Source organism: Lethenteron reissneri, chromosome 36 (assembly GCF_015708825.2).
Source record: "Lethenteron reissneri isolate LAM-NWPU_2019-01 chromosome 36, ASM1570882v1, whole genome shotgun sequence".
Taxonomy (NCBI): domain Eukaryota; kingdom Metazoa; phylum Chordata; class Hyperoartia; order Petromyzontiformes; family Petromyzontidae; genus Lethenteron; species Lethenteron reissneri.
This window is the reverse complement of record NC_083814.1, coordinates 1,540,089-1,560,148: the sequence shown is the minus strand read 5'-3', so window position 1 is coordinate 1,560,148 and position 20,060 is coordinate 1,540,089. Positions and strand designations below refer to the sequence as shown.

The following is a 20,060-nucleotide window of genomic DNA, read 5'->3' as shown; positions in this document are numbered from 1 at the left end:
ACCCACACTGCTGCAATGCGGCGCCCGGACAAACGGCAACGCCCCGGTCGCTCAATCAATCGCGCACAATGCCCCAGGAATGTGCGCGTGCGAGCTCATTCGGCCAGGGTGAGGGTCATCACACCTTGCCCTGCTACCCACCCAGTCTTCAGGGGATTGGCACTAACCTAAATCGGCACCATCGTCTCTCCACCGCAACAGCCAAAACCACCAGGCTCATTCAACTCGACTTCGGCGGCGTCAAGATGTGCACGATCCAGGAGGATAGGTTTGGGGAAAACACCACGCTGCTCACGGCTACTGAAACCCCTTGTGAATCGGGTGCCCAAGCCTTCAGACTTTGCGTCACTGAAAAAGAGCTATATAGCTCAGTGGACTTAGTTTTTTCGACATAAGCTAAGCAAAATCTTTAGCCTGGAAAGCGCTCGCATGGGCGACCACCACGCACAAGATTGCTTTGCTTCTGTCATCTCATTTGGTCATCGACGCCGCATGGTTTACGGGAATCCATCCGTGTCGTGCCACAGCCTGCGACAGGGAAAGCCACTGCCGCCGCCCACAGCTGTTACTCCACGGGACACTTGGAATGCACTTGGGGGAGTGTTAAGAAAATATTTGAGAGTCAACATGGAACACGCCGCTAATTAACAATGGGTAATTGCTGCATTTTTCAACGTTCAGACGTGGATTAGTATTTTAAATATTTAATGTTGATTTTAAGCGGGATTTAATTATTTTCTAATTCTCAATATGGTTTACATTTTAACGGTTGTTGTCAGAATACAGCGATGTTTATATCCGGTCAAGAGAATAAGTTGATGGAGACTGGTTTCTGGAACGCAAGTCAGCAGCCATGTGTCCACACGTTTAGGTCCCAGCGGAAACCAACGAACATCACCTACCCCACCGCTATGTGGCACTCTCTCATGCTCCGTCGACTGCCTGATTGTTTAGCACTGTATAACCACTACCATGTGGCTCTCTCGATTCGCACTCGTGCTCTTTGCAATGCTGGGGGGGGGGCTCAGTGCTACGCCACTGGGCAAGAGTTTCCCAAGCCATCAAACGACGTGTCATCTGTTTATGAGTTTATGCATTCGTTCCTGAAGTGTTGCATTTTGTTCAACATTTAATCCACACAAACCATTAAGGAGAGAACACCAAAGCACATTTAGAACTCCCAAAACGCTTGAGGAACCATCTGCATTCTAAACCAGAAGCCACTAAAGCGACAACACTTCAGGTTACGCACCCCAAATATCAACTAAAAGAGCACACACACCGTATCAAGTACAACCTTTTAACACGTGTATCCATCACAATAACGAGGAGGTCTGGCTGGCCAGAGCCACCGCAGAATATTAAATGAGACACGCGCTCCCGCATCGTGACGACGACTGTACCCTTGTCACCCGCATCCACTTATTATAAGCGCCGTCCTGAGAATAATCCCCGACATGTCTTAATCACGCCCCTACCATGAGCGTTCTCGTGGCTCCCATTCCCCCTGACGTCTTACGCAATGCGTAATCGGCCAAGGTGCCTCATTTCAAGGAGATAAGACGAGCAGAAGCAGGCTCCGTGCGTTTGAAGGCAGGTCTCGCAAATTCAGGGCAAGGTTGAAGGAGCACGGTGTAATTCGTGGCTGTAGACTTAATGTGGCCAAATGGAAATACCGTGAAGTCCGTGCCATCTGGGGCACCACGATGGCGAGATGTTAACTACCTCACCTGGTATACAGGAGGTTGTGGGTTCAATCCCGACAAGACACCTGTATATTTGGAGTTTGCGTGTCTCTCTCCTTGGTCGCGTGGATATTTCTCCAGGTCCTCCGGTTTTTCCCTCCATATTTAGTAAACATGCGTTGGGAGCATTTGGGCGCTATCACTTTGTTGAGCTATAATTTGTGATGGCCACATCGCTTCTGAAAGAGCTATATAGCAGTTTTCATAGTTTTAGTTCCGATTACAAGACATCAGGACAGGCACCAAGCTGCTTGAGCCTCCCTGCTGTGTGTGTGGGGCAGGGATCAAACCAAATGTCTCTACTGCCAACAGATGATTCACATTACACACATTCCTGCTTGGGACTGGAATTTGTTTACATGCCACACCCCTTCCAACCCCCACCCGAGTAATCAAAGCATCCCCTGCAAGCATCCAGAACTGTAGCCTTGTTCAGCAATACTCAGGGAATACTGCAGAGCAAGGGAGGTTGGATTGTTGGGCACTTGCGACGAGATGGCTAGGTGGAAACTGGGCCATCGTTCTGAATGCCACGCAGAGTATCCGAATGCGCAGGTGGGATGCCTCCCATTGAAATGAACTGCATTGATGAGAACACACGGTATGTACGTCACAGTACACCCAGTGCGCTTATACACACGTGTACGGGTGGCATTATACTGAATGGGCATTCACATTGGCTTTACAGGTTCGAAAATTTATATATTTTTTCTCCACATGACACTTTTTACTGTGAATTTAAAGCTCACGTTAGGGACGGGTCTCATAACTTAACTTTGTATTCTAGCGGATTTTTCCAACTTTAGTCACATCGCCCATAAGTTTAGGGTGCACCAGACTTTCCGGAGCATCCTAGAAGCAAGTATCGATGGCAACAACAACCCATTGGGATCGAAAGGTGGATAAGACTAAAGTAATTGTGGACTCCTCATCAAGACAACCGTTAATTCGCTGTGTTTCTTTTTATCACTAAACCCCTTACTCTACTACAATTGAGGTCAGGGATACATTTCAGCCGAGTCCGTCGGAATCGGCAACTCAAGAGCAGCCAGGAACCTCTCGCCGTCTCTGGCTACTCGACACGCCTGTGGCTACTCTCTGGTCTAGCATCGACCCGGAAGATAATCAGTGACAGTTCAGGTATGATTGTCGAGATTCAGCGAGAGCTTTACTTACAGGCCTCGGGGTAAGCTCAGTTTAGCCTCAAGCGCTATCATCACCACGCTGGTTTGGGCCCTGAGGGGATGTGGGGGGAGTCTGAGCGTGGCAAGTCAGTCTTCCTCATTTTTTCGTGAAGCAGTCATTGCCCAGAATGCGTTAGCTCTGCACGTCTCCTCCAGGCTTTGCTGCAAAACAAGCGTCTCAATCACGTCCACAGCGGAGGAGCACACGACCGTGTCACACCCCTCCACACCAGAGTTAACACCATTCACAACTTTCCCAAGATTTGGGGGGGGGGGAAGAAACAATGAGGCAGCAGAGTGGACCTCAGCTGATAAGCCAGAGAGAATGAGTGTTGGTGCCTACATGCATGAATAGGAATGGCTTCTGAAAGCACACACGGAGCATTAAAAGAGGAGGGAGCGGTGTCACACTCGCGAGGGAACACTCCATGGGGACAAGGGGCGGCACCGTGCGGCTCCGGAGCCATACGCGGGGCTCTTTAAGGACTGCTCTGTGGCTCCCGACACCATCATTTCCAAGTGAAAAACCCCTCCTAATTATTTTACATAAGCGGTGAACGTAAAAAAGCCAACAATTATTTGTAATGCGTCATTACAAATCACTGTGCATGTGCCATTCTTAAAATAGGGGTTACAAAACGTACGGTTTGATGTTATTCATACAGTACCGTCTTGTATTCGCACGCATTGCGGCTTTCGAATTTTTTTTACCGAATTCTAAGAAAATGGATCTTTGTTATTTTGGGTTTCCGGCACCCTGTCCCCTGAACCCTCCAGACTCGAAAAGCAAAAACGAAGACGTGTGGAGGCGCGGGAGTCTGCCGGTCGGGCGGCAGCGTGGGGGGGGGGGGTGTAGGAAGCGTGGGGAGCAACGTTACCTGCCGCGTTTGGGGAGCCTGCGTATTCATGGGGGGCGGCTGCTGTGTCGGCGGGGCAGCCTGGAACACTAAGGACGGAGGGCCAGCTTGACTGGCTGTGTACGGGTGCTGCACACACGCACGCACACACACGGGTTGACACACGTACACACAAAACAAAGACAAAGACCCCCCCGTATAGCCTTAGACTGTTGGGGCAATTGATGTTAGCGAGCACCGATGAAGGCCAACATGGCACACGAGGGGGTAGGTGACCAACACCACGCCCGGCCGCCTTCGTCTCCCAAGTGGCGATATTTTACACAACGCCCCAGGTACTAATTTGAGGCCGAGTCTACTTAGGGGAGGCCCAGAACCAGTTCTAATAATTGTCACTGGTGTTGGCCATGAGCGGGAATCAAACTCAGGTAGCCGGGTTCATAGCGCAGCGCGCTAACCACTACACGACCGCTCCCCACAAAAGGAAGGTATGCTTGTAAGCCAATTTCCGAAAGAGGTTAATCTTTTGTAGATGGCAGTACGTCTGCCTCACCACATTAGGTCGACTCAGTCTCAAATGAGTGCCACTGGGGAGAGAAAAGCAGTCGAACGTGTTGCTGGCCACTCACCCCCTTGTGTACCGTGGCGGCCTTCATCACTTGCCCTAACCGTCTGTCAAAGGCTATAAAGGGGATCTTTATCTTTGCCGCATCACATGTAAAATGACACTGTGCTGATGTTGCACAGGTGTGCGTTCGTAATGGTGCACATAAAAAACCCCGACATAGAGACCTCGCCATCAGAGTGAAATGTGCCAAGCCTATATAGCAGACACGTAATGATATGCGCACACAATTACAACAAAAAGATACATTCGTTAGCCTAGGTAGACTGCAGAGGCAATTGCCGTTAACATTCACACTGCACAAGAGGGCGTTATACAGAAGCTCCAAGGGAAGAACACGACCCACTTGTGAACGATACGGAGGCATTTAAGATCACTGCTGGGATCATGGCCCAGTTGTCCACCCACCGTGCTCCTACCACCCACTACACAAAGGGGGCCTCTGTTTAGCATAAAAGACCGTTCCAGCAAGCACACGGCATGCAGAGGGATGTCTTGGCTAGTCCCGTGGCAGACACTAATACCCCCCCCCCCACCTGGTGGAGTTGAGCTGACTAAAGGGAGTCGCACTCCAGGTAAAAATAACAATTGCCACTGTTATTGTACACGGCCAGGAATATAACTTAATTTCGCCAGTGTCAGAGCTCTCCACAGTGCCACAAAATATGAGATCTCCCTCTGTTACTTTTGAAAAAAAGCTAATAGCTCAGTGAACTTTATCTGCTAAGATAAAAAATTGGTTAGTTTTATTTCTCTATTTGCTTTCATTTCCTATACTTTACACTCTTACCGTGTTTTTGTATTATTCTAATGTTCTGACCTGCCCCTACTGAACATCTGTGAAAAATAGCTTTATAGCGCATCGGATTCCTCCAGTACAAATATTCAGATTCTAACTAAGGCAGGCAGCACCACAACAAGCTAACTTCATCTCCCCAGAGTTAACCGATTCAGATATAACTCGCCATTACTAAAAGTGAAAGCTGGAGAACGAGGCTTGTAGTGGTTAACGCTCCCCAGAATGACAAAAGATCCACTACATGTGCTGTTAGCGAGGAGTATCAACCTATAAAGGCCGGCATGCCACACTAACGGTGTCAGGGGTGGCCAGCACCACGCCTGGCCGCATTTGTCTCCCTAGTGGCAATGTTTACACACAATGTGCCAACGGCTCACTTGAGGGCGTTATGACCTCGGGTGGGCCCAGCACCGGTTCAGATATTCGTCACCGACGTTGGCCGCGAGCGGGAAATTAACTCGGGACGCCGGGTTCGTAGTGGAGCGCATACCGCTCTCCGCACCCACACAAACGTGCGCATGTGTATATTACATAAGTGAGCACACGCGTAGAACACTGGTACACACCTGCTGCAGGCCGGGTGAGGGTGCGTGTGGGGGCTGCTGCGTCGGGGCCAGGGGCTGGGCTGCCTTGCTCATATCATGGGCTGCACCATATGAGGCCTGAGGTGGCCCCTGCTGCCTGGAAACCTGCGCGACATTCACAAGCGGCGGTGAGGCACACGGGGAGCAATCCAACTCACCGCTCGTGCTCTACACCACCCCACCCTCACCCCAAAAGACAAAGATCCCCCGTATAGCCTTCACAGACTGTTGGGACAAGTGCTGTTAAGCGAGCGCCTACGAAGGACGGCACGGCACACGAGGGGAGTGGGGTGGTCAGCACTGCGACCAGCCGCTTTTGTCTCCCCAGTGGGGATGTTTACAACACACCGCACCAGGTACTCATTTCAGGCCGCGTCGACCAGGGGAGGCTCTGGACCGGTTCAAAGTTGTCACTAGTGGTGGCCACGAGTGGGAATCGAACCTCGGGTTTATAGCGGGTTCGTAGTGCAGCGCGCTAACCGCTCCACTACCCCTTCCTACCCCCACCCCCGTGACAATAGCCGATCGTCACGAAATCTCCCCGTTCGTGTCAACGACGATTTCCTGCATCCCTCTCCTCAAACTGCGATTCAATCCTTGGAACCAAGAAAATTATGGGATTTTAATCGACGAGTCATTTTATGGAAGAATCCTTGCAAGGGTTCCATTAGTGAATGGATACAGATGACGCTTGATTATCCGTGGACATTGTATCTGGGTTATGAATTAACTATCCATGCGGAAATATAAAAATAATGAATAATGATACAACTATTTTGTGGGTGTGCCGGATCTATTATTGGCTGCTGCTCACTCTGAGGGACAATGACTCGGCAAATTTCACTGCTATGTAGTTTATACTTTAGTTGTTTATGTAGTTAATACTTTAGTTTTCTACGTGGTTGTTTAGTAACTGCAGCTACATACTATTAACATTCCTTTCCTTTGTTAATGCTACCCCCCTTCCCCCTCCCTTTGATGCTGCTAATCCTGCATAATGCACGGGCATAATATTAATTTGAACCCCCCCGCCCACCTCCTACGCATTTTCCATATGCTAAATTCCTCTTGATATGCAAATTATTTTGTCAAGGCGCTCTTCTTCCCACCTCCCCCCCCTCCAAACCAGCTTAAATATACGCTCCAAGCTTGGTGGTTTCATTCTTCACCTGAGGACGGCTGCTTGCGTTGTGGCCGAAACGTCGTGAGAATTATTTTATTTTATTATGTTTTATTTTTATTATTTTATTACTTCCCTTTTACGTGACTTTACCGAAAGAACCAAGAAGATAAACTTGAAATTGTTTGCTTTTTCCAGTGCATGATAATTTACTAGACGCACGTGACTTTCTGCACTGCCATGTAGATTTACGTTTTACATATTCTCTCCCAATGCTATGCAGGTAAACAATAGATTTTGTAAATATCCCAATTTTAATATTTAGCAGTATCCCTCTATTTTGTGGGCCATCCCCCTCCCATTCATTCACCCAGACATTATCTTGACATGATAATGGACCAGAAAAAAATCTTAATTTCCAGCAATAAAGTGCTATCACACATGCATACACACACACACGGGTGCTAAAAAACAACCATATAGGATGGTATCCACCCCCCAGTGTGCCAAGCATGTGGCATCACGTGGGGCGTGCAGTTTTACCCCATGAAGATGGGGCAGACGCAAAGGACAGCAACATCACACCAATCTGTCTCATCGGAGGCATCTGGAAAGTTATTATGACGTCTGCATTACATAACAAGTAAACCAATTGATTGAGGCACGGAATTATTATTTTACATCAACAGCACCTATTTTCAGCCGGTCCTGTGCTCCCCTACATGAGGCAAGGCGGGGGGGGTCTCTTCTAGAAATATAACAACGTACAGCAGCTCGCTAATAGAGGTCTCAAAGTCCCACTTGTCATTGTTGAGAACTCTAACGGGACCCGTTCATCGTAAGCACTCGAGATAACCTGGGGCCTGAGTACAGAAAATATGCGTAAAATACACCAGGCAGCCATTGGCTTCGGCTCCGAAACAGCGTAGGTGAAAAGCAGACAGTATTTGTGCCCATCCCAGTGAGATCGCAACGCTGGGCACGGGGCAGTGGTTGCCAGGGATTGTGTCATCGCTGCTACTACACAAGACAATCAGCTGGCAGGAAACAACCCTCAGGCAACAAGGCCACCATGAAGTCCCCATTCATGATGGCCACCATGACATCATCACTGAGGGTCCTTCAGATGCTCTTGGCTGAATTAAGTTGTTTATTGACATTACGTATTTTTTTAAGTAGCATGAGTATAATTTGTATTATTATATTCATATTCTTGGCTCTTTCGGTAAAGTCACGTAGATAGGTTCAAAGAAAATAACAACTATGACGTTTCGATCGCAACACAAGCGGTCGTCTTCAGAAAAAGGGGGGTTAGCTTCCAAGGCAAACTGTTTATAGGGGTTTGAAACAGGCGTAGCCCAAATGTCAGCAGCCAATGATAATGTAAGTGTTGGGCAGCCAACCCGACTGTGGTTGGAAGGTGGTAGGATGGGAACATCATAGCCAATTCTGCCTAAAACTGGTTGATAATGTACTTCCAATGAGTGTTCAGTTTGTACCCATCTTCTCGGTTGCAATTGTGTCTGTCTATAAGTAGATGGCTTCATGAACGAATCTTTGTTGATAGCCAGTGGGTTTGCAAGTACCTTCATCTAAGAGAAATCAATTTCGCGTGAGCCCACCGCATTCAAACAATGATCAGCCACGGTCGAGGTATTGGTCCTACCATGTTTCAGATCTGCCTTATGTTCATGAACACGGTCCGAGACATGTCACTTAGTTTCCCCAAATCAACTACTGCCGCAGACACAGCTTAGTTTGTAGACGCCGGGGTATTGCATGTCAGGGATCACATCTTTCACAGATGGGATCAGATCACGCATTTTATGTACTGTGTTAAATAGAGCCTGGATGTTATGTTTGCTCATGATTTTGGAAATCTTATTAGTGACCCCTGCTCTGTATGGCAAGGTGATGGTTTTGATTGGGTCCTCAAGATGGTTATTTCCCAATGGTTAGGGTGATAACTTTACAGATTGTGTAGTCTGAATATCCATTCATCTTGAGAGCTTGGTGTACGTGTTCCAGTTCACTGGCTAGGTGATGACGGTCGGAAATAAATCGAGCTCTATGGTGTAGAGTTTTGATGAGGGAATTCTTCTGGGATGGATGGTGGTGGAAGTCAGGTTTTAGATAGGCTTCCGTATGAGTGGCTTACCTGTAGACAGAGTGTCCCATTGAGCCATCTGGTCTCTTTTTGATTAAAACATCCAAGAATGGTAACTTGCCATCCTTTTCCACTTCCATGGTGAATTAGATGGCTGGGTGTGTGGAATTGATGTGGTTGAGGAATTGGTTCAGAGCTGGTAGGCCATGTGGCCAGATGACGAACGTGTCATCTACGTATCTCTTCCACAAGGACGGACGTAGAGTGGATGCCTGGATGGCATCTGTCTCAAATCTTTCCATGAAAACATTGGCTACAACTAGAGATAAGGGAGAACCCCATTTGGGTACCTTCCACTTGTTCGTAGAATGTTCCATTCCAGGTGAAGTAAGTGTTGGTGAGGCAGTGTCTCACCAGGGCCGATACATCAGCATTCAGTCCTTGGTGGACCAAATCTTCAATTATTGCAATGGTGTCAGGCACAGGAACTTTGGTAAACAAAGATATGACATCGAAAGTAACGAGCAAATCACCTGGAGATAGGGAGATGTCCTTAATTAACGATACCAGGTGAGCCGAGTTGAGTACAGCTGAGGTGGTCTTACCAGTGAATGGTTGTAAGGTCTCAGACAGAAATCGGCCAGTTTGTAGACGAGTGAGTCAATGGTGGAGATGATAGGACGAAGGTGTCCCATCTTTATGGATTGTTGGTGAGCCAAACAATCTGGGTGGTCTAGCAGAAGAGGGTTTTAAGGAAAACCGCTTGGTTGGTTCGATCAAAGATGTCGAATCAGTGATGATATTGTTGGTTTTCGTAACAAGGCGGTTGGTGGGATCTCTTAATTTTGGAATAGCTACCATCATTAAGTAGGTCCTGAATTTTGTTATTGTATGTGGTTTTGTCCATGATAACTGTGGCATTGCCCTTGTCGGCTGAGAGGATGACGATGTCATCTCTCTTTTTTAATTGTAAAAGCTCAAAGCGCTCATCTTTACTGATGTTGCTAATAGGTGTCTTAGCGTTTTTGAGGATTGCAAGGATTTGCGATCTTGCCACGTCTGCAGTAATGTGTCAAATGGCAGCAATATTTCCACCAACTATAATCAACAGGGACTCAAAAATGACAAAATGTTTGAGTATTTTATGAATATTTTTTTAATATTTGAAATGTTTCCACACTGAAAATAGTGTGGGCCGGTCCTAATGTTGTACGACTCTTGAGCAAGAGGTGTAAATTAACACTGCTATTGTTAGGGCCATTCACTTTGCACGACAACTACTCAACTCCACAAAGTGGTAACTATTTTATCAACCCCAACGTACGAGAATGGCAGCAACTAGAATATACATGGGGGGGAGGTGGTAGGGGTGGGTTGGAGGAGAGAAAACTAAAAACAAAAAATATAAACTCATCCCCGTGACTGCGAGGAGCAGGTGCGAGTTTAGCTGAACAACACGCTTGTGGCTGCATAAGGGCCGTACATAAATAGATACAAGAATCAGTGTTCATATTAATGGAAATAGAACATCCTAGAGTAATTAAGTCAACACCCGAGTTTGTAGAAAAACAATTATTTAACTCATTTGACATATTCCTAAATCTAAAATAAATTTCGTAATATATTCAGGAAATGGCTTCGAAAATAATGGCAGCAGCTTGGCCTCAGTGTGCGTGCAATGCGTCCGAAACGTCTAGGGTCCCACTTCTTACCTTGGCGAAGGGATGTTTCCCTGCCTCCCGAGTTTGTTTCTGACACCAGACGAGTTCAACCAAGCCCAGGAACCACAGTGGCTTCTGTCGCAAATGCCTCGTGCGCACTATCGAGTGTTGTTTGTCAACTTCCAGCTCTGACCCTTCCCCAAAGGGAAGACAAGATTCATGCCAAATGCACGTACAAGTGCGTGATACTGGACCAGTCCCATTGGCAGAGGCTCGGCAAGTTGGAGAACCAGGCCCACCGGGAGACAACCGACAGATTTCACGCCTTTCACGTGGGTGTAGCCGAATTTTGCCGGCCCTTCACTTGGGTTCGCCCAAAATTTGCAATGGAATGATCTCTTTGCTGCCAGGATATTTCTTCAACATTTCAAAGGAAGTAAAGACAGATAAAGGTGACAAAGGTGTAGTAGCAATGGGTGCAAACCACACTGTATACGAGAGCGTAAAACAAGTTTCCACACAAGCAGTTTTGGCCCACGGTATTCGGGCATGACACCCTTTTGCTCCACATTGCAACCAAAACTTTTTTAACATATCAGGCCGTGGTTCATCTGTACCACGTGGATTACAGCACACTATAAACATTTACGTGAATATTCCCACTAATTGTCCACAGCACATTAAGTGTAAAGACAGCTCACAGTGTATTAAGTGACGGCCATGGAGAAAATGCCATCTACACGTTTTGGCTTTCAGCAGAAATAAAACACCGCACATTTCCCCTACCTGCCAAAATAAGTTGTTTAATAAAACCCTGCAGGAAGCTGTAATGGTGTGAAAAAACACAATTTCCTTCAACAGAAGGATGCCAACACTCGTTAAAACCGTTAACATTGTGGGCAATAACATTAAAGTCTTCTGGTGACGTTACCAGGTATTTAACATCTCGCCACTGTGGTGAGATGTTAACTACCTCGCCTGGTATACAGGACGCTTGGGTTCGATCCCGACCCTGACGTCTGTATATTTGGAGTTTGCGTGTCTCTCCCCCAATGATCGCGTGGATTTTTCTCCGGGTCCTCTGCTTTTTTCCTCCATATTAGAACTATGCGATTGGATTATTTGACTGCAATACATTTCCACGTGACAAACCCCTTTGTTGAGATATCATTTGTAGGCAGGGTGACTTCTGAATGAGAGCTATACAACTCATTGGGCCTTAACTGGTAAAATAAAACGTTTTGGTTGACTACTAATCGAAATTATATAATATTCCAACCACTAGGGCCACACGGATGGACACCTTTCCTCTACCTGACAATCATGACCATAAAACACCCCAAGAGCAACACCTGCGTTGAAATGATCGATAAACGGCACCGAATTGCGTCCTATCGTCCATCCGCTACTCCAAGATTGCTCCATTAACAATTCTTCAAAGTGTCACCGATTCCTACCACCAGACCTCATCGATCTTTACCATCTCCCAAACACACCGTCCGCCCCAGAAAACACTGCCCTCTCTTCTCTTCAACAATAAACTCAGTTTTACAAAGCACCTTTCAAATTAGCAATCTCAGGGCGCAGCAAGCGGTCACTCATTTTGCGAGAAGGGAAGATGAGCCGATTCATTCGATTCACACTATAAATCATAAAGGGACTACTTCTTTTGTGCTTAATTACTCGGTCATTAAAAAAAATGGTGTCCACCCTGCAATCCTGCATTTAGATTAAATAATTTAGCCGTTTTAGATTTCCACATAAGCCACTTTGTTGAACTATCATATGTGGCCAGGTAGCTTCTGAAAAATAAGTGAATACCTCAGTGCGTTTTGCTTGGTAAGATGGGGAGGGTTCAGTTTTATTTGTATGTTTTTGGGTGATGTTTACCTTTCTTGTGATTTGCACTCCTGTCGTATTTTTGTATTGATTGTTGTTGTAACGTTCTAATCTGCCCCTACTGGACATGTGTGAAAGAGAGCTTTATAGCTTATTGGATTCCTCCAGTATAAATAAATAGTCCGAGTCTGCCGTGGCTGACGATGCCAATAACTTCACCGAGCACGACCCATCAGCCCTCGTCCAGTTGCACCACGTGCGAATGGAGGTGATGTTTTATTCTTGGTTCTTTCGGTAAAGTCACGTAGAAGGTAAATAATAAAATAATAAAAGTATCAAACAATCAAATTCGCAACAAAAATATGGAACGCTTCACAAATTTGTAATGGCACGCAAATTCGTGAAGCGTTCCATATTTTTGTGAGAATTTTATTGTTTTATATTTGTATTATTTTATTATTTCCCTTCTACGTGACTTTACTGAAGAAACCAAGAATATGAATCCCTGCAGTCACGAAAGCTTTAAATCAGGAGGTGATGTTTTCAACAATTTTCATGACATTCATTTAGTTGGGTAATCGAACCTATAATTATCAGAGTAATTAATTACTTAAATAATCACAATCCCTGCTCTACTTTTTCTATGCTGCCCCAGCTGTTAAAACAACTGGGAAGTGCTGTCCCTCAGTGTGAATCTAAACTCACGACCTACTCTGTTCTGGACCTACTTATCCTCCATCACCTATGGCAAATCCCTCGCCTCTCCTATAACTTGCCACGTCACTTGGCGCACATGTTAACAGGCCTTAGGTGGTAAATGATGTACGAAAAATAAGTGCTCACTTTCTGCATTTGTTTTCTAGGCAACATCTCAAGAATTCACGCAGAGGTGAAATATAAAACTCACTCCTGTAACTGTACCGTGAGGCTCACTCAGAATCCATTTCCAAGTCTGGTCCTCACTCAAAAAATTCAACCAACCACAAGAACCACCCCACAACACAGCAAGTAGCTATGGGTAGGATCGCTTATATTGGCACAGCACATCACTGGGTTTCTCATTTCTGTGCCAGCTCAGCTGGACTGGAAATTACTACATGTCATCCGTAAACCTGTGCAAATGAATGTGGCCATTATCTTTAAAAAAATATAGACTTCCTTATTAATTACATAAACTCCCCAATTGCAGAGCCCAATTAGTCTGCACGTATACTATTGGTAAAACGTTTTCATTTTATAAATATGTCAACAAACACACGCAGCCTCTGTGTTCTGTCCAAAGGACAAAGTCTCAAACAGCCACCCACTGATTGCTTTGTGTGAAGAGCTTTGTAAATTTCCAAACGGAAACAGTGAAGACAACTAAGTCACAGCCCGCCGAGTGAGACTGTCCACGCGGGCAGTCTCACTCGGCGAGTGCCACAGCAGCGGATACTCAAGCGGCGGCGGCACGAGCAGAAGCGTGCCGACCGTCTGCGCTGGGCCGCGTCGGACGCGGAGCTCAGCCCCACGAACAACCAGTGCATCCCAGGACCCCTGCCAGCCCCAAGCGCTCGGCTGATGGCAGATGGAGCGCGATGGGTGCAGCGCGGACTCAGTCCACCAGGTGGCGAACTCGCGCAGCGGCGGTCCCTGCAGCGGCTGGGAGCAGCAGCAGCAGATGGAAACATTTTGCTTTGAGCCGAACCCGTGGCTGGCTTACCACGAAGGGCTCGCCCCCTCTCTCCCCTTTCTTAGAGCCACAACGCACGCGTTCTCTCAGCCTGCATGCGCTCTAGGCTTCTTGCGAAATATTGCAATATGCACTGCTGTCTTTACATTTCAATGAAACGCAAGATTAACTTACTTGGCTCTAATGCAAAGTTTCTATACTAAATTCCACAAAAAGTTGTTAGTTTCACATTGTCCCTGCACATCCCTCCCCCCCTCTCCCCTGTAAACTCCTACAGCCAAACTCCCCCCCCCCATCCGTGCCTATATAAAGCCACAACAGCAGATAATTTTTCTCACCTGAAGACAGACGCTTGTGTTGCGACCGAAACGTCGTGTTTTCTTTATAAAAAAAAATTCTATCTACGTGACTTTACCAAAAGAACCAGAGTAAGAATTAGCATCTCAATGCCGAAATGATCATTTGGCAGTGGGTCATCTATTTCGGTGGTCACAAGGCAATGGTGCACATTCCTCAAGCTATCAACTGTTAACTTCCCACAAATTACTCTTGGGTTTTTTCGGTAAAGCCACGTAGGTAAAAATAAATAATAGAAATTAAATAATAAATCACGACGTTTCGGAGGCAACACAAATCTTCGTCATCAGCCTGCATGCGCTCTTAGGCTTCTTGCGAAATATTGCAATATGCACTGCTGTCTTTACATTTCAATGAAACGCAATGCCATTCCCTGGCTACCACATTCAGATAAGCCCCCCCTCCCCCTTAACTTGTATTTAAGAGCTTGTCTCTTGGATTTTTCCTCACTTGATACAGTAAATTTAGCTGTGACGGTCCCACCTGATGACGGAGACTTGTGTTGCCTCCGAAACGTCGTGATTTATTATTTTATTTCTATTATTATTTCTATAATTGTATTATTTTTTACCAACGTGACTTTACCAAAAAAACCTAAGAGTATGAATCCTTGCAATCACGAAAGCTTAAAATCTAGAATTCCCACAAATTCATCATGTTTTCACCCGTGGCAGGATTTATGGGGCAAGTTGCCTGCAGGACCAGGAATTGAACTTGTGACCTTCGATTTTTTTAACTGAACGCACTGCCCAGCAGCGTCACCACACAATACGGTGATTTCAAAAGAGACCTTAAAACAAATGCCAGAGCGAGCGCGCAGTGTCAGGAGGTACGGCAACAAAGTGTTTCTCAAACTGCATTTCTCATCCCCCCCTCTAATATCACTCGAGGTTCAACCCTTGGCATGTGGCCTTGATGTTCTCGGACCAAGCCAGTGCTGCTCTGTCTCTCCCATGTGTCCCTGCACTCGCTAACCGCCTCACACTCATTTCACCTCCTTCCCCCTAATGTGAGTGTCTGGAGATGAGGAGTTGCATTAAGCCGCTATATACATAATTGGAACTGCTATTGCCATCGTTAGTTTACCGACGTGAGTTGACTGGCAAACATGTGGCCTGCCGGTGAACACCGACAACGACAACAAGCAGGGAGAGAGCAGGACCGGTGTTGCGTGGTGTCACGCGAGGACATCGGACAGAGGCTGGACAGGATGAGCAGTGAGAGGGAGCGGTGGCACAACCACACGAGAGGGCAGTGCTATCCGTGACACACTGCTCTGCTGGGCACCGATTCCTTAAAAGCGCTCTTATCTTCGGGGTAATTTAAGGCTTCTCTGTTAATCAGCCACCACACAGCCAAAGGCTGGAGTCCAGTCTGGGACTGCTAAAGACCCGAGTGATCTATTCTAAAATCCTGGAGGACTTTGTGCTGTTTATGGGCATCATGCTAGAATGCAATTGGACATTTCAAAAGGATTCAAATTAACAGGTTTACCAATTTCCACTGCTAATGATGAATACTTCTCTGTTCAGGACAAAGTGAGGTAAACTTCAGATGCGACGCATTTTTCAAGGAAAGGCTACTTGGCTGCGCAATTAAATAATCCTCTTCAGCATTATTTCCTCATGCATGAGGATCATTTTTTAATAATGGATTTGGGCGAATACACCACAAACAATGTCCACCGTGCAAGTCATACAAAGTGTTTTGGCAATGCTCAGGGATTCATTCAAACCACTCGCCGTATTACAAGCTGACAAAACAGGCTTGTAATATAACGTACCCACCTCCACCCCAGGCCTAGTTATACAAAACGGCGCCAGATTCAAGCGATGGCCAATATGAATTTTCGTCCAATTCACAGAACAAAATGTGCCAACGCCAATGGGACAAAACGGCAAGGGTGAACTTCTTTCGCACCGTACGTAGCCAACCGTGCCAATCGGAAGGCGGTGCGGGGGGGGGGGGGCAACAACGGTGACGGGGGGCATCGTTGACTTTTGTCAAGCCGGGGGGCCGACCGTGAGTGTGCTCGCATTTCGCTTCGATCCAGCCTCTGTCGACTCTTGGTGACATTTCATTGAGGGGGGGGTGATTTCCTGCTTATACCGGGAGAATTAAAAAAAAAACCTTCGTACTCCAAATTATTCTCACACATGGGCAGCTACCCCCTTAACTACAAAATGTAATTTTCACCGTGGCCTTCAAAAATGTAACCGGTAAAAACTGCATTATATCTTTAGTTCTACAACCTTCAAATCTACATCGTATTTAGAATTTTAAAAAGAACCAGATTCGAGCCCCACTGAACTAAAAGGTCTGGTTTGCAGGAGTAAACAAAGAAAAATGTTTGCATGAATGGTGATTGGAGACATAGGGGAGCGAGCAGCTGTGGGAGGCTGTAAATGACAGCCTGATTACAGTACGAGGTGAAATATCCCAAGTTTTCCAGTCATCCATCATTGGTGCAAGGTCAAGTGACTCCGTGCACACCCCACCCACGAACTGTGATCGAGGTGACAAGGGTGTGAATTATGAAATTGTACTTGTTAGCACTATTTAGAAACAGCTTTTTGTGTTTAGTTTGTTGTCCCTCCCAATCGGAAAGGTTGGCTATGTACAGCACAAAAGAATAAGTTAAACATACATGCCACTGTAGTCAATTTCAAGTTTCCTCCTATGACAAACGTGCCAAGATGCAGCACTCAACCTTTGTAGGTGACTGAATCGGTGGTGAAAATTCCACATTTCTATGGTGGGGAGCCAGGCTCTCTTCCAAGGACTACTTCTGGAAAAGATATAAAGGTATCCCTTTTACCGACCGCCTCGAGGACTGATGGACCAAGTCTGCTGCAAACATGGGATTTGAATTCACGACCACCTAATCACGAGGCAAGCACTTTCGCTCTCTCTGTCACAACAGCGTCAATGGCCAGGCTGTATGTGTAGACATGTTACATGTCGAGGGCTCGGCCTACTTCGACTGTGTCATGTATGTATGTAGAACTTTTTGCACCGCACAGAGCCAACCACGCTAATCGGGGGTGCCGAGCTTTCATGTTATCCACGGATGAGTTAAACCTGCTTCCCTCGCAATGCTCCACTTTCGAATTCCCTCCATTTCTTATCTCAAGTGTGTACAGCTTACTAGGCTTAAGAAAGGTGTTAACTCTTTATCCTTTACAACTTTAGCCATGCTGCACGTAGCTCGGCATGTTGCGCCTTGGGGCCACAGTTCCCAGCTATTGTGATTAAATATCTTTAAAAAATGCTGCGAATGAATTGCTATGATTTTACGGTTACTGTGTGTGACGTTGGTCTGCTTGTGATTCAGCTGCATGGCCCGAGACCACGAGAGGGGCATTTGAAGCCCATGTCGGCTGTGCTTCGAGCCCCACGGGACGACACGGTGAACTCTCGGCCAGGAAGACGTCTGCGTTGCGTGACAGAAGAGCATCAAGGTGCGTCATGCCATCTGCGCCGCTGCTGCTTAAACTCCGTGTTGACACTAAGTCCACGAGTCTAGGCTTCTTGCCAAGAAAAGGCATGCACTTGGCGATAAAATTTCACAATTTAATTTACTTATTTTTAAAGCATGCGAAATGGAATTCAATTTCCTCTGTAACAAAATCATTTTACCTTTCACCTTATTCACTCATCCTTTTCATGCACAGTAGTTAGACATACATTGACACGTCACTCCTTCATATTTTAAGTGGCACATTAATAGGAAAAAGCGCGCTTCATTTGCATAAATAAATAAAAACTCGTGAGAAGCCACGGTGGCGAAATGATAACTGGTATGTAGGTGGTCGTGGGTTCAATTCCGATCCCGACGCCTGCTGTATGTTTGTAATTAACCCTGTGGCCGCATTCATCTTTCTCCGGGTCCTCCAGTTTGTCCCTCCACATTTAAAAACATGCATTTAAGAGTAATTGGCTACAATAAATTTCCACGTGATAAGCCACTTCGTTGAGCTTTCATTTGTGATTGCCAGGTCGTTTCTGAAAAAGTGCTACATGGCTCAGTGGGCCTTACCTGGTCAAATAAAAAGAGTTTAGTTCATAGTTAAGCTTAGTATTCATACGGCATGCCTGTTCACTCTCAGACCATAATCTGCCGTGTGCAGGCGTAGGTCATAGTGGAGGCCTTTGGTCAATACCTGCCGGACGAGGTGGGGGCTCCATTTCAGAAACAAAACTCGATGCTGCTTTCCTCCAATTACTTTTGTTCGCATAAATACCCAATTTTGACACGGACCGTTATGGCTTAAAACACAGGAAACTGGGCGGCCTAATTGTCCTTTACGATGCCTCCACAAGGGACAGGATGAGTTAAACCAGAATCTCCCCTAACCCAAAGACTACATCACCTAAGCATGTGGAGTTTACCGGGCATGTAAAAAGAAATGCATTAAATTCATCACTGATAACAGCCCACGAACAAAGCCCAATAATACTAGTTCCACTTAACCCCTTTGGCTTAGATCCAAGGGTAAAATGGACACCACTTCCCTGCTTTTGAGAACGTTTTTTTGAACAGCAGGGACTTTAGCTCTTTCGTGAAATGCCGTTTTACAAAAGGTGGTCAAACAGAAACACTCCCGAGGGCATCCCATCACATGTGAACTCCAAGCTCGCATCCAGAAAACTACAAACATCACATTTAACTTTCATAACTCGGGCGTGTGATACAGCCCACACTGGAGTCCGGGGAGGGGGGGGAAGAGGCCCTGAAGCCCACACTCCGGGTTATTGAAGAGAAACGTGATGTTTGCAGCACTCGGGGTACCACGCACAAAGGATGGAGTTCACGTGCAATGCAGTCGTGAGCGTGTCGGCGGCCGCTGTGTCAAGAAATGTCACGAGTTGTTTTGCGCCACATATCATCAAGCGCGGCGTCGCTAACATCTATATGCAAATATAAACTTTACAATAATGGCATGGGGACAGCGAGACAGCATTTTGGAAAGAGACATTAATAAAAGTTATAGAAATTGGTCACAGGACTGGCACAGTGACAGTGACCTATTCTAGCGGTAAATTTACGAAGCAATTTCTCCATCTAGACAAACGGGCTTGCCCTTAGGGCACTTTCGGCACGTGTTAACCATTCGAACTTGGTCCAGTCATTTAAGAGTTCGATTCTCCCCAGATTAAGGGTTGCATAAAGTGCGGCTCGGGATCAAAATGGTTAATCTTTGTTGAGTGGGATGACCTACGTTTGAACGCTCTGATAAATGCACTGGAACAAATACATTTTGGTTTCATAGATACAGGCAATCCCTGGGTCACAGAAAGGGTTAGGGTTCCCGAGAAATATCCGTAACCCGATTTTCCGTATGTCGGAAACTGAACAATTTTCCCCCCAAAATCAACAATAAAATTCCATAACAGAAAATAGTTGTGCCTCCGCTACCTGATTACTAGGTTCGTTTTCTCTCCGTACTGTACCGTGCTGTCGTCTGTTTTCTATCGCTAGCTATATCGTATGGCTGTACATACGCTCT

At 46.3% G+C, this 20,060-nt stretch overlaps 1 protein-coding gene across 11 annotated transcripts in view; it reads right to left on the bottom strand.

The window, feature by feature from the left end:
- Positions 1–20,060, bottom strand: part of EIF4G1 (eukaryotic translation initiation factor 4 gamma 1) — a 132,973-nt gene that overhangs the window by 74,787 nt on the left and 38,126 nt on the right. For 7 of the 11 annotated variants that reach the window (XM_061566333.1, XM_061566332.1, XM_061566331.1 and 4 more), the window contains exons 4-5: positions 5,777–5,899; positions 3,808–3,915 (exon numbers count right to left, since the gene is read on the bottom strand). The exons of 1 other annotated variant lie outside the window; for it this stretch is intronic. In XM_061566333.1, coding sequence (XP_061422317.1) covers positions 3,808–3,915; positions 5,777–5,899 — 231 coding nt within the window. The remainder of the gene's footprint in view (positions 1–3,807; positions 3,916–5,776; positions 5,900–20,060) is intronic. 3 more of the 11 variants (XM_061566338.1, XM_061566339.1, XM_061566341.1) reach the window with 1 other exon arrangement.